We start from the raw sequence: 12355 nt of genomic DNA, 5'->3' as shown, positions 1-12355 counted from the left end.
CCCTACCCATCTTGGTTGTTGTTTTTTTTTCTTTTGTGCTAGGAAATAAGCCACCCAAACAGCTGTTGCTCCAGCTGTGCACTTTGCTGGGTGCCCTTGGGACGGGCCAGTTTAAATATAGTCCACCCCTTTTGCAAAAGTTAATGTTGTGTACTAACGTAGCACAAAACGTCCATTTCCTCTTTTTTTTTTTTCCACATGGCAGCGACCTGCAAACCTAACTCAGTGTTTGCCGTTCCCACACCATCTGAAGGCAAGTTGTCCCCCTCTGGTTAATTGTTCTCACCGTCAGGAAATGTCTCCTTAGTCCTAAGTTAAAGTCTGCAGAGATTCTCCGTCATCCAGGTCATGGCTGTCCCAAGAGGCGCCTTTTTCAGGAGGAAACTGGACGTCCTTGGTTTTTTTCCCTTCTGAAGACGTTTCGCTTCTCATCCAAGAAGCTTCTTCGGCTCTGGCTGGATGGCGGGGAATGGAAGGATTTATGTTCCTTGCAGACAGCTAAGATAACAGATAATCAGAGTTGGAAGGGACCTTGTAGGTCATCTAGTCCAACCCCCCTGCCCAAGCTGGAGGCCCTGCACCATTTCTGACAAATGGCAGTCCAATATCTTCTTGAAAGTCTCAAGTGATGGCGCTCCCACAACTTCCGAGGGCAACTTCTGTTCCATCGGTTGATTGTTCTCACTGTCAGAAAGTTTCTCCTTATTTCCAGGTTGAATCTCTCCTTGTTCAGTTTCTATCCATTATTATTCCTTGTCTGGCCTTCAGGTGCTTTGGAAAATAGCTTGACCCCACATTCCTCTCTGTGGCAGCCCCTCAAATATTGGAAGACTGCTATCCTGTCTCCCCTGGTCCTTCCTCTTCACTAGACTAGCCAAGCCCAGTTCCTGTAACCGTTCATCCTACCTTTTAGCCTCTAGTCCCCTAATCATTCTGGTTACTCTTCTCTATACTGGTCATTTGCATCCTTTTAGAGGGTCGTTGAGGCCACTTGGAGTTTTATCTGCGTCCTCAGGGTCACCTGAACTGAGACCCTTCTGGTTCCTGTAGTCTGCAATTTTTGCAGTTCTAGGTTGCTTCTCTCCTTGATTAGTTTCCATCTAATCTTGTTTCCATCCATTGCTTCTTGTCCTGCCTTCAGGTGCTCTGGAGAATAACTTAACTCCCTCTTTCTTGTGGCAGCCCCTTGGATATTGAAACACCGCTATCATGTCACCCCTAACCCTTCTCTTCATTAAACCAGACGTACCAAACTCCTCCTTTAACCTCCACTAATTACCACAGTATTTCCAGCTGATTTCATTTTGGTAGATGTTATTTTGTTCTTGCCCTTTCGGAGAAAAATGTCACGTGGACTTGTGACCAACCCTCTATTTTTTTTCTCCTTCTCACCCAAAGTGAAAAACTAAAATTAGTTCACTTTCACCTATATGGAAACAGGGGTGAACATTTGCATAATTGGACAGCATGACCGAAGAAGTCATGAGGGCTCTTCCACCATCACTTGACTGCCTATTTTTACCAATTTATCTCCCCTTGTGCACCTGCCCGATTTAGAAGCCATCCTCTGGGGAGGAAACTCAACCTGTTGAAAATTAGAGGAGGAAAAGAAAACAGTGGCAGCATAAAAGATGCACCTTCCAGCCGTCTTTTTCCATGCAGTGTGCACAGAACCTCTAAACTCTTCATCATAGATGAATTGTAGATCTTTATTTTTTGCTTTTATTTCGTAGGTCATCGGAAGGAAGGGAGGGAGAAAAAGAAGGGAAGACAGAGAGGAGGGAGAAGGAAGAAAGGAAAGGAAGGGAGGAATGGAGGAAGGAAGGATGGAGACAGGAAGGAAGGAAGGAAGGAAGGAAGGAAGGAAGGAAGGAAGGAAGGAAGGAAGGAAGGAAGGAAGGAAAAGCAAGGGAGGGAGGAAGAAGGAAGGAGATACAAAAAGTATAAACCTAGGATGAACGTTTTAGGTTGCTTTTCTGGATGGCCAGCTAGGATGCTAGAAAACTGTCACAATCCAACATAATTCCCCCTCTCAAATTGTATCTCTATCCTGTCTTGTGACATTTTTTTTTTAAAAAAACCAAGATGCTAGGCAGCTTGGCTATTTTGTGGGTTGCAATGAGATGGTCCATTTTGTGAACTCATTTCCATAGAGATAGTTAGAGAGACATGCTGCCGTTGGTCCAAGCAGGCTTGCTTGCTTAGTTAGCCTTTCCAGAAGTTGCCTTGGTTGGCAACCAGGGATGTCCCTCTTCCTCTGAGAGGTCAAGCCTCCTCATCTTTTGCTTTTGTATTGCCAGAAATTGCCAAGAAAGGATGTTGAATTTGTGCATCGGGGATAGGTTGCTTTAAGGGAGAGGTCTCCAAACTTGGCAACTTTAAGGCTTGTAGACTTAAAACATATCTTCGTAACTTTTAATTTATGGAGTCGCAGTAAGCAAGGCATGCAAAAATAATGAAGTTGATACTTAGATTGATGTACTAAATTGTCAGCTGTGTTTTCAGCTACGCAAAACTCAGTCCCAAGCAAGGCGAAACAAGGATTAAGCTATTGTTTTCACTGTTTGGGGTGGGTGAGGCAAAATTTGCAAAGGAAACAATGGTCTTTAACATTTTCCATATCCAAGGCTAATGAGTGAAAATACTGGTTGTGTTGACTTTCTGGGGGAAAAAACCCAAAACAAAATCCCATTGTTTGTATTTGCATTCTTTTCACACCTGTATTTTAGGAACGGATGGAAAGAGTTTGGGAAAAAAAACACCCAGCTTTCTTTTGTATTTTCTGAAAAGATGGAATCAAACTTTCTTTGTTTCATTTGGTGCCTGTTTTATTTATTCAACAATGTTTATGTCTCGCTTCAACCAATATTGATTCTGGGGGGTGGTGATACTTAGTTAGACTTTTCCCTAAATTTGATATAAAGGAGGAAAAAAATGACTCCTTCTTCCCATTTATAATCTTAATGTCATTTTTTTTTTATTCAGCTTTAACTTGAGTCAGGCTTTTCCCTTTCCTTTCCCTTCTCCTTGTTAATCATTGAAAATTGGCCTCACATTTTTCTACAAACAAATATGTAATGTAACCATCAACTATTATCTATCTACTTTGCCTTTTACGTAGGTGCTGAAGTCTACAGGTGCTCGGAGATGGAAAGGGATATGGTCAGCAATTTCATAGTCATTATAGTATAGGTAATCCTCAACTTAAAACAGTTCATTTCGTGACTGAAGCTATAGCGGCGTTTAAAAAAACGATTAAATAATAATAATATTTATTTTAAAACAAATCCATCTTTCAGTTATACAGTGTGTCGATTGGGTACATATATCTTGTGCAAATTTTGTATACATTTCTTACTCAGATTACATTCGTGTCAACAAGCTATTCAACCTTATATATCATCATTACAACAATATCATTTAATTTCTTTATTTTCCAACGATTTAAAAAATAAATCCCATATTCTATAATATTCCGCTTCTTCTTGTTCTTGAATTGCCAGTGTTAATCTACTCATTTCTGCACATTCCAATATTTTCATAATCACCTCCTCCTCTTATTGGAATCTTTTCATTTTTCCAGTTTTGAGCGAATACAGTTCTAGCTGCTGTTAATATATATATGATTAAATATGTTTTTTCTTTACTATAATTTTCAGGTTAAAATCCCCCATAAAAATATCTCAGGTTTTAAATCTGTATGTTGTGTTATCACCTTTGCCAACCATGTATATGTATTTTTGTCCAATGTATTTTAGCTCCTGTCCATGTCTACCACATATGATTGTATGTTCTAGGTGTCTGGTGACATTTCCAACATTTCGCTGATTTGTCTGTAAACATCTTGGCCAGTCTTGCCAGGGCAAAATGCCATCTGTAAAACATCTTATACAAATTTTCTTTATAAGCTGTTTGACATTGTTAATTTATAGCTTCTATCCCATAATTTCTGCCATGTATGCAACTCTATCCCATAACCAGAGTTTTCCCCCTAGGCTATCATTGTCTCGTTCACTTGTTCCCCTTCTAATTTTCACTCCTGATAACTAACCATACAATTTCTTAATTATTCAAAGCGAATTATGACCCCTTTTCACACTTACGACCATCTCAGCATCCCCAAGGCCAGGGGATTTGCATTTGAATGCTTGGGAACTGCTTCATATTTATGACAGTCTCAGTGTCCAGGGCAGTGGTGGGGTTCAAATGTTTTTACTACTGGCTCTGCGGGTGTGGCTTGGTGGGCGTGGCTTAGTGGGCGTGGCAGGGGAAGGTTGCTGTCAAATCCCCATACGCTCCCTACTCCACTAACCTGCTTTCCAGCTCTGTTCTCCTGTGCAGGGCAACAAAAGAAGACCCAGCCGATCAGCTGGGACTCAATGGGAGGCAGAGAAGAGATGGGGTTGGTGGGGCCAGTCAGAGGTGGGATTTGCCGGTTCTCCGAACTACTCAAAATTTCCACTACTGGTTCTCTAGAACTGGTTAGAACCGGCTGAATAATACCTCTGATTTGAACGCTTGGGAACTGGTTCATATTTATGACTGTCGCAGTGTCTAGGACAGTGGTGAGATTCAAATTATTTTACTACCGGTTCTGTGGGCGTGGCTTGGTGGGCGTGGCAGGGGAAGGATTCCGTAAAATCTCCAGTCAGAGGGGGTTTTTGCTGGTTCTCTGAACTACTCAAAATTTCCGCTACCGGTTCTCCAGAACTGGTCAGAACCTGCTGAATGCCACCTCTGGTCCAGGGGATGATTTTCCTTTTGCGACCTTCTGACAAGCCAATTCGATGGGGAAGCCAGATTCACTTAACAACGGTGTTACTGCTTTAACAACTGCAGCGGTTCACTTAAACAGAGGTGCCAAGAAAAAGCCGTACAACGGGCCAAAACTCACTTAACAAATTTCTCACCTAGCAACATAAATGCTGGGCTCAACTGTGGTCATAAGTCGAGGGCTACTGGTAGCAATGGAAGCTATCCTATTAGTGCGCGAGTAAGAGGACATTTCTGGAATTCAGGGCAAGGCCCTCAGAGAAACATATTTTGGGAGGCCATTTTAAAACCGTAAGGCTCCTTGGGGAAATCTCTGAACTTGGTTGTTTTCTGGCAGATGTTTCATTACCCAACTTAGACCCAAAACACCTGCACGAAAGCAGCCATGCCCAGAGAGCATCAAGTACCTCGAGCTACAAATATTATCTTCTACTGATATCCCAAGGTCCTGTGAGCCCCTTTTGTGATTTTCTGACAAGCAAGGTCAATGTGGAGACAGATACAAGATTAACAGAGTTGGAAGGGACCTTGTAGATCATCTAGTCCAACCCCCCCCCCCTGCCCAAGCAGGAGACCCTACACCATTTCTGACAGAGGTCAGTCCAGTCTCTTCTTGAAAGCTTCCAGGGATGAAGCTCCCACAACTTCCGAAGGCAACTTCTGTTCCATCGGTTGATGGCTCTCTCTATCAGAAAACTCCTCCTTATTTCCAGGCTGAATCTCTCTCCTTGTTCAGTTTCCATCCATGATCAAAATTCAGACTCTTGGGAATTGTCTCATACTTATGACGGTTGCAGTGTCCTGAGGTCACATGGTCCCCTTTTGCCACCTTCTGCCAAGCAAAGACCATGAGGGAGTCAGATTAATTTAACCACCGTGTTACTAACTTAACAGCTGCACCTATTCACTTAACGGCGGCAGGAAAGCTTGTAAAATGGGGCAAAGCTCACTTCACAAATGTCTCACTTAACAACAGAAATGTTGGTCTCAATTGTGGTTGTAAGTCAAGGACTTCCTGTATATGCCAGTTCCCCAAGCGCCCAAATTTTGATCAGGTGTCTATGGGGAGGCGGCACCTGTCATAAGTGCAAGTCATATTTCAGTACCGTGGTAACTTCCAATGATTGATAAACAAATGGTTGAAAGTCAAGGATTACTTTTCTTTCTCTCTCTATATATATGTCTATATGAGCTCGATACCCGTGCTTCGCTGCAAAGCTACGTGGTCAGGCTTAGTTTTGGGGGAGGAAAATAAGAGGGGGGGGGGAATTCTGCCTCTGCCTGCCAGCATCCAATGGTATTCATCTGGCTAGCATCCTGTCAGGGTGTGAGAGAATTGAGGGTTATTTGAAAAGTGAAACAGTATTTTCTGGGTGAGCAATAAGGCGACAGCAAGGAGCCTGGGCGTGGCTTAGCTCAACTGTTCTGTACTAAAGCTGCTTGGTGCTATGAAACTAAAACTGAAATTCCTCTTCTCTGCTTGTGTTTTGCATTTGGAACAGATTCCTTTTCAGGTGAGGAAGGGGAGAAGAACTCCTTAGCATTAGAGTGTGTTAATAATAATATAGGAAATGCTAACGCTCTGATGGTCATTTCAAAAAATCCTTTCTTAGTGAGCACCTAGAAGCCAAGAGGAACATACATGCCAAATTTAAAATTTGTAGGCTTTACGGTTCTGGAGGATTTTGTGATGATGGCGTGAGTGGTATTTCGCTTTTATATATATCTAGATTTATGTAAGCACGTATGCACATTTATATGCCTATACACACACACAACTACACTTGTTCAAACTTAAACCTTACACTTATTCAGTAGATCGCTTAACGACTCTCTCATGTAAATAGCATGGGAGATAATTCCGATTGTAGGCTGAAACACTCAATTTGTTCGTGGCTGCTCAAACTCTAACGCTTGACCTGTAGGAAGATCTGTCTGTTCTTACATCCAGTTTGCACAGTGGAATGAAACCACTTCCTCTCTTCTTGAGTCAGTGTTTTATCGAAAGAACGCACACTAGTTTGTGTTTCAAACTTGTCTTCCTTTCTGTTCCATGTAATGCAATTATGTTAATAAAACCTAGCGTGAGGAAGCATTTTTGAACATTTTCAGACAAAATGCTTCGGTGGCCTTTAGAATTCCTTTTCTAAGAATGGTCATGTGGTTGAGACTGCCTTCAAAACACTTTTGGAAATAAACCTGATATTTGAACTTGGTGCTCTGCTTATGTCATGTTAACTTCCCTTTCATTTTTTTTTTTTTTAATGGGGAGCACCCCCATCCCCAAACCTTTGAAAAACGCAACGTGGACAAAGCCGGTGCCCCCCTTGGCCACTGTCAGGCCAAGGATAATTTTGAAGAGCAAAATGCTCACAGAAGCACCAGTCTTACAGAGATCATTTCAGTACTGATGACTTCAAATAACTTCTTTAGAAATGTATGAAGAGCTGTTCCAAAAGAAAGTAAGACTATCTGAATATAATTTACTCAAATGAGAAGATTTTTGGTCAAATATGAAAGAACATGTAAGAAATCAAGAGTTATGATGTTAGATAGATAGATAGATAGATAGATAGATAGATAGATAGATAGATAGATAGATAGATAGATAGATAGATAGACAGATAGACAGACAGATAGATAGATAGATAGATAGATAGATAGATAGATAGATAGATAGATAGATAGATAGATAGATAGATAGATAGATAGATAGATAGATAGATAGATAGACAGACAGACAGATGTAAAAAAACTAAACTCCGGAACTTAAAATTACATTTATTGTACTTACTAAACTTTTCTCTGTAATGGTAGCTTAATACTCTGACGATGTCTGCGTGTGTGTGTGCGTGCATGTGTGTATGTATGTATATATATGTATACATATGATAGGAAGGTAGGTAGGTAGGTAGGTAGATAGATAGATAGATAGATAGATAGATAGATAGATAGATAGATAGGATAGATAGGATAGATAGGATATATTCAGGATCATATATTCAGCATCATAACTCATATGAATGTATAACAGCTCTGAAATGGATCGTCAGCCATAAATAGAATTCAGATGCGTTTTAACATCTGTTTTAATGTAATCTTACACGCCTTCCAATTAGCCGAGCCAGTTTATCTTTTTAGCATCTCTTTTAGGATCATCAGAACATTTTTAAAATTCAAGGGACGAAATGTCTTCTATAGATTGAAGTGTTTGCTGTAATACAAATATTCACATATATTTAATCCCTAAGCAGGCAAAATAAAGAGTTTGGAAATAGATGTAAAATGTTTTCAAGGAGATCTTGGACAACCATTTGTCTAGAATGGAATAAGGATTTCTTCCATGGGCGGGGAATTGACTAGAAGACCAACTATGCGAGTGGTATGGTTTGATTCAATGATGAAGTGCCACCTCTTTTAATTTCATTTAGCCAGGTTTGAACCTTCAGCCTTTCTTCTTAACAGAGAACAGATAATCAGAGTTGGAAGGGACCTTCTCGTGCTGTGACCTTTCTGTCCTTGTTGGAGTAGCAGCTGCTGCCACCTGTTAGTGGAGGAAAAGCTCTTTTGTGTTCTGTAAACATTTTTTTTTGTATTTTGAGATGTAGAATAGGTGGTGAAATGAGAAGGAGCTTCCTGGTTGATTAGAGGAGGGCTGCAGCCAAAGGACTTTCTGTGGTCAACTTGATGCTTTTGGAAAGGTGCAAAGATAGATGCCCCTGAAAGTCTGGGTCACATCTAACGTAGGGTTCACCCTTGCAAGGTAGTCCAGACAAGAAGCACAGCCAGACGTGGAAGCCTTAAATCTATAGTAAAGTTATATTAACAAAATTTTGCAAGTCTAAAGGTACATCTCTACCGCCTCGCCTTTACTGTCCAAGAAACTAGGGAAGGTCTCTCCTGAGATGTTTGCCATTCCTTCTATGGACTCACCTGACCATTATCTACTCTGAAGTTCTTCCTCCTGTTTCCCAGGATCATTCCCATACATGTAGTGACTTAACTTATTACTTATCTACGGGTACTTACTTATTAAGTTAATTTTTATATCCACGCATCCACCCGAGAAACTCTGGGAAGCAAATTGAGATTAAGGACAAAACTTAGATGTACATGTCAACTCATAAAATATTTCTGTGGTCTTTTTAGAGTTGCCAACAGAAAAGGAGAGGAGAAAGGGGTTTGAAAGAGCAGTGCGGCAGCTTGGAAATCGAAAGTGCATTCCATAAATAGTTTTCAAAGATAGTAGCTAAGTGACTGAAGTTTCTGCCCCATAGAATTCTAACTGGAGAGCATGATTGATGACTCTTGGCTATGGAGGTGTCCCATTGTAGAATATGAATTACGATACACCCAGAGAGGGTGGGGAAACCAGGGTCAAGGGTGACAATGAATGATGTGCCTCAGAGTCGGCTGCACCCAGGTGTTGCTGCTGACATGTGAACTCCTCATAAATCCTTTTGAAGTTTTGGAAGTTTGGCTCGAGACTCATGATTTAATTGGGGTAACTACCGGAATCTGACAGTACAAACAGTTAAAAAACTAGGTAGCCTCTTAAGGATTCTCCATGGTAGGCTCATTCACACCCACACCAGAGCCCCATTAAAATCTAGATGTTTACCCCTTTTCAGAAAATCAGCAGGAATAGGGTGGTCCTTATCTGGGGGGTGTGGGAAGAAGCTGTTCCACTAGACCGGTGACATGTCAGAGAAAACTTCTAGAATCATTTAACCTTTTGGTGCCAAAACAAAAGAAATGAGGACACAGGTTTGTATCAATTTGATGATGGTTGATTGATCCTAGGAAGGTGTTATGGCCCGCCAGCGGCTAGCTGATCTGGCAGCAGAGTCAGACAATGAGGAGGTTAGGGAGGAACATGGGCAAGTCGTGGAGGCTGAGGATGAGGGCTCTGCATCGGAGGCAGAGATGGGGCCAGGGCTGTCCAACAGTTATCAGCTACCTTCGGAGTCAGAGTTCAGTAGGGCAGAAGAACAGCTGGAGCCTGTTCCTGATGTGCACATGCGCAGAGCTGCCAGGAGAAGGGAACAGTTAAAGAACAAGGGCTGATAGGGAGTAAAGGCACAGGTGGACAGTGAATGGCCCCTCCCATAGGGATTAAAAGAGGAGCAAAAGGGGAGGGGGCTTCTGCAGGAACAATTCGTACGTTGCAGCAGTGTGAAGATCTGCCTGCGCATCTCAGTGACTCTGTGCCGAGTCCTTCCTTGTCAGCACTGCATTTGAAAATATTTACTTGGCAGCTCTCCAAGCTAGATAAGGTCGGTGCTCCTAATTACACCCTTGAAAGACTGTTTGCCAGGCCTTTGGCTGAAGGCGAATGCAAGAAATTCACCTTCATTTAATAAAAGGGGTTTTGCCAGGACAAAGAGTCTGCTTAGTCCTTTTTGGGGAAACTGAGGTCAGAAGAGGAGGTGTGCTGAATTGCAAGCACAAAAATTGACCCTTATGTACACATGCAAAATTGTACTTTTGCATCCTGGTGACCAAGTGAGAAATACGACCAATTAACCCGCTCTAGTTTTTTGTTGGTTAGATGGCAATGTTTTGGGGCTGTTGTCCAACACCAACCTGAAATGAGTTTACTATAGCAGTTTTACCCAAGCGTCTGATTATGAAATAGGATTCAGTAGCTGTCCTGCAGACAGGGGCTAGTGCTGAAATAACCTGGCCATTTTTAGATGTTTTTCAATCTTTTTTTCCCTTCCTTTTCAGTGGATTTAACGGAAATCAAGGAAATCAGACCGGGGAAAAATGCGAAGGATTTTGAGCGTGGAAAAGGTGCACGTCAGAAAGAGGAGCATTGTTTCACCATTTTCTATGGCACTCAGTTTGTTCTCAACACTTTAAGTCTAGCAGGTAAAACCTCTGAATCTCTCTTTTTAAAATCTGGGGTTGTGATGTTACTCCTTCCAAATGCTCGATTGACATCTTCTTAATATTTATTCCCAACTGCAAATTTTTTTTTTTAAGGGAGATTGGTGCTACCCGTCAGGATAACAAATAAATCGAATGAATTTATTTTGGAAAGGTGCAAAGATAGACATCCCTGAAACCCTGGGTCACATCAGCCCTGCAAGGTAGTCCAGACAAGATGCACAGCCAGACGAACTAGCCTTAAATCTAGCCGTAAAGTTAGGTAAAGCTAAAGGTTCCCCTTGCACATATGTACTAGTCGTTTCTGGCTCTAGGGGGCAGTACTCATCTCTGTTACAAAGCTAAAGAGCAAGTGCTGTCCAAAGATGTCTCTGTGGTCATGTGGCTTCAAACGCCTTCAAAGGTGCACGGAACGCTGTTACCTTCCCGCCAGAGTGGTCCCTATTTTTCTACTTGCATTTTTACATGCTTTTGAACTGCTAGGTTGGCAGAAGCTGGGACAAGTAACGGGAGCTCACTCCATTACACAGCGCTAGGGATTTGAGCCGCCAAACTGCCAACCTTTCTGATCAACAAGCTGAGCATCTTAGCCACTGAGCCACTGCGGCCCTTAAAATCTACAGTAAGGTTACATAACAGAATTTTGCAAGTTGGAAGGTACATATCTCTACTTCCCTCACCTTTGCAGTCCAAGAAACTAGGGAAGGTCTGTCCTGAGATGTTCGCCATTCCTTCTGCGGTCTCACCTGACCATTGAGCTAGTCTTTGACTTACGACCACAGTTGGGACCAGAATCTCTGTTGCTAAGTAAAAAAAGTAAGCCATTTGTCAAGTATGTCACCCCAAATTTTGCCACCTTTTTCTTGCCATGGTAGTTAAGCGGACCGTTGCAGTTGTTCAATGAATCATACAGTCATCAGGCAAATCCGGCTCCCTGCCCCATAACTTGGCTTGTTGGAAGGCAGCTAGGAAGGTTGCATACAGCGATCACATAACCCTGGGATGCTGCAACTGTTGGACATGCATGGCCACTTGCCAAGGGCCTAAATTTTGATCACGTGACTGTGGAGATGGTTGTGATGGTCCTGAGTGTACGGGATTGTTTGTAAGTCATGTTTTTCAGTGCCATTGTAAATTTGAATGGTTGCTTAAACCAATGGGAAGAGCTAGAAAGAAGATAGGATATTTGTCTGTGGTTCGTGATGCAGGATTATAAGTGTTTGTGCATCTCTGTTGTTGCATCCTCTAAAGCAAGGGTCTCCAACCTTGGCAACTTTAAGACTTGTGGACTTCAACTCCCAGAATTCCTCAGCCAGCTTTGCTAACTGAGGAATTCTGGGAGTTGAAGTCCACATGTCTTAAAGTTGCCAAGGTTGGAGACCCCTGCTCTAAAGCAATGTTTTCCAATGGCGGTTTGTTTAATGCAGTGTTTTTCATTTTCAGATGTGTGGACTTCAACTTCCAGAATTAGAATTAGAATTATTAGAATTAGAATTAGAATTAGAATAGAGCTGGAAGGGACCTTGGAGGTCTTCTAGTCCAACCCCCTGCTCAAGCAGGAGAACCTATACTATTGCAGAGAAGTGATTGTCCAGTCTCTTCTTAAAGACCTCCAGTGATGAAGCACCTACAACGTCTGAAGGCAAGCTGTTGCAACGGTTAATTAGGAAGTTTCTCCTTAATTCCAGGT

General features: G+C 42.0%; 1 protein-coding gene across 2 annotated transcripts in view; it reads left to right on the top strand.

The window, feature by feature from the left end:
• Window positions 1-12355, top strand: part of PLCG2 (phospholipase C gamma 2) — an 87710-nt gene that overhangs the window by 24406 nt on the left and 50949 nt on the right. For both annotated transcript variants that reach the window (XM_026714133.2, XM_026714135.2), the window contains exon 3: window positions 10504-10647. In XM_026714133.2, coding sequence (XP_026569918.1) covers window positions 10504-10647 — 144 coding nt within the window. The remainder of the gene's footprint in view (window positions 1-10503; window positions 10648-12355) is intronic.

This window comes from Pseudonaja textilis, chromosome 11 (genome assembly GCF_049901715.1).
Source record: "Pseudonaja textilis isolate UNSWEBS1 chromosome 11, rPseTex1.2, whole genome shotgun sequence".
Classification (NCBI taxonomy): domain Eukaryota; kingdom Metazoa; phylum Chordata; class Lepidosauria; order Squamata; family Elapidae; genus Pseudonaja; species Pseudonaja textilis.
This window is presented reverse-complemented; position numbering and strand designations above follow the sequence as displayed.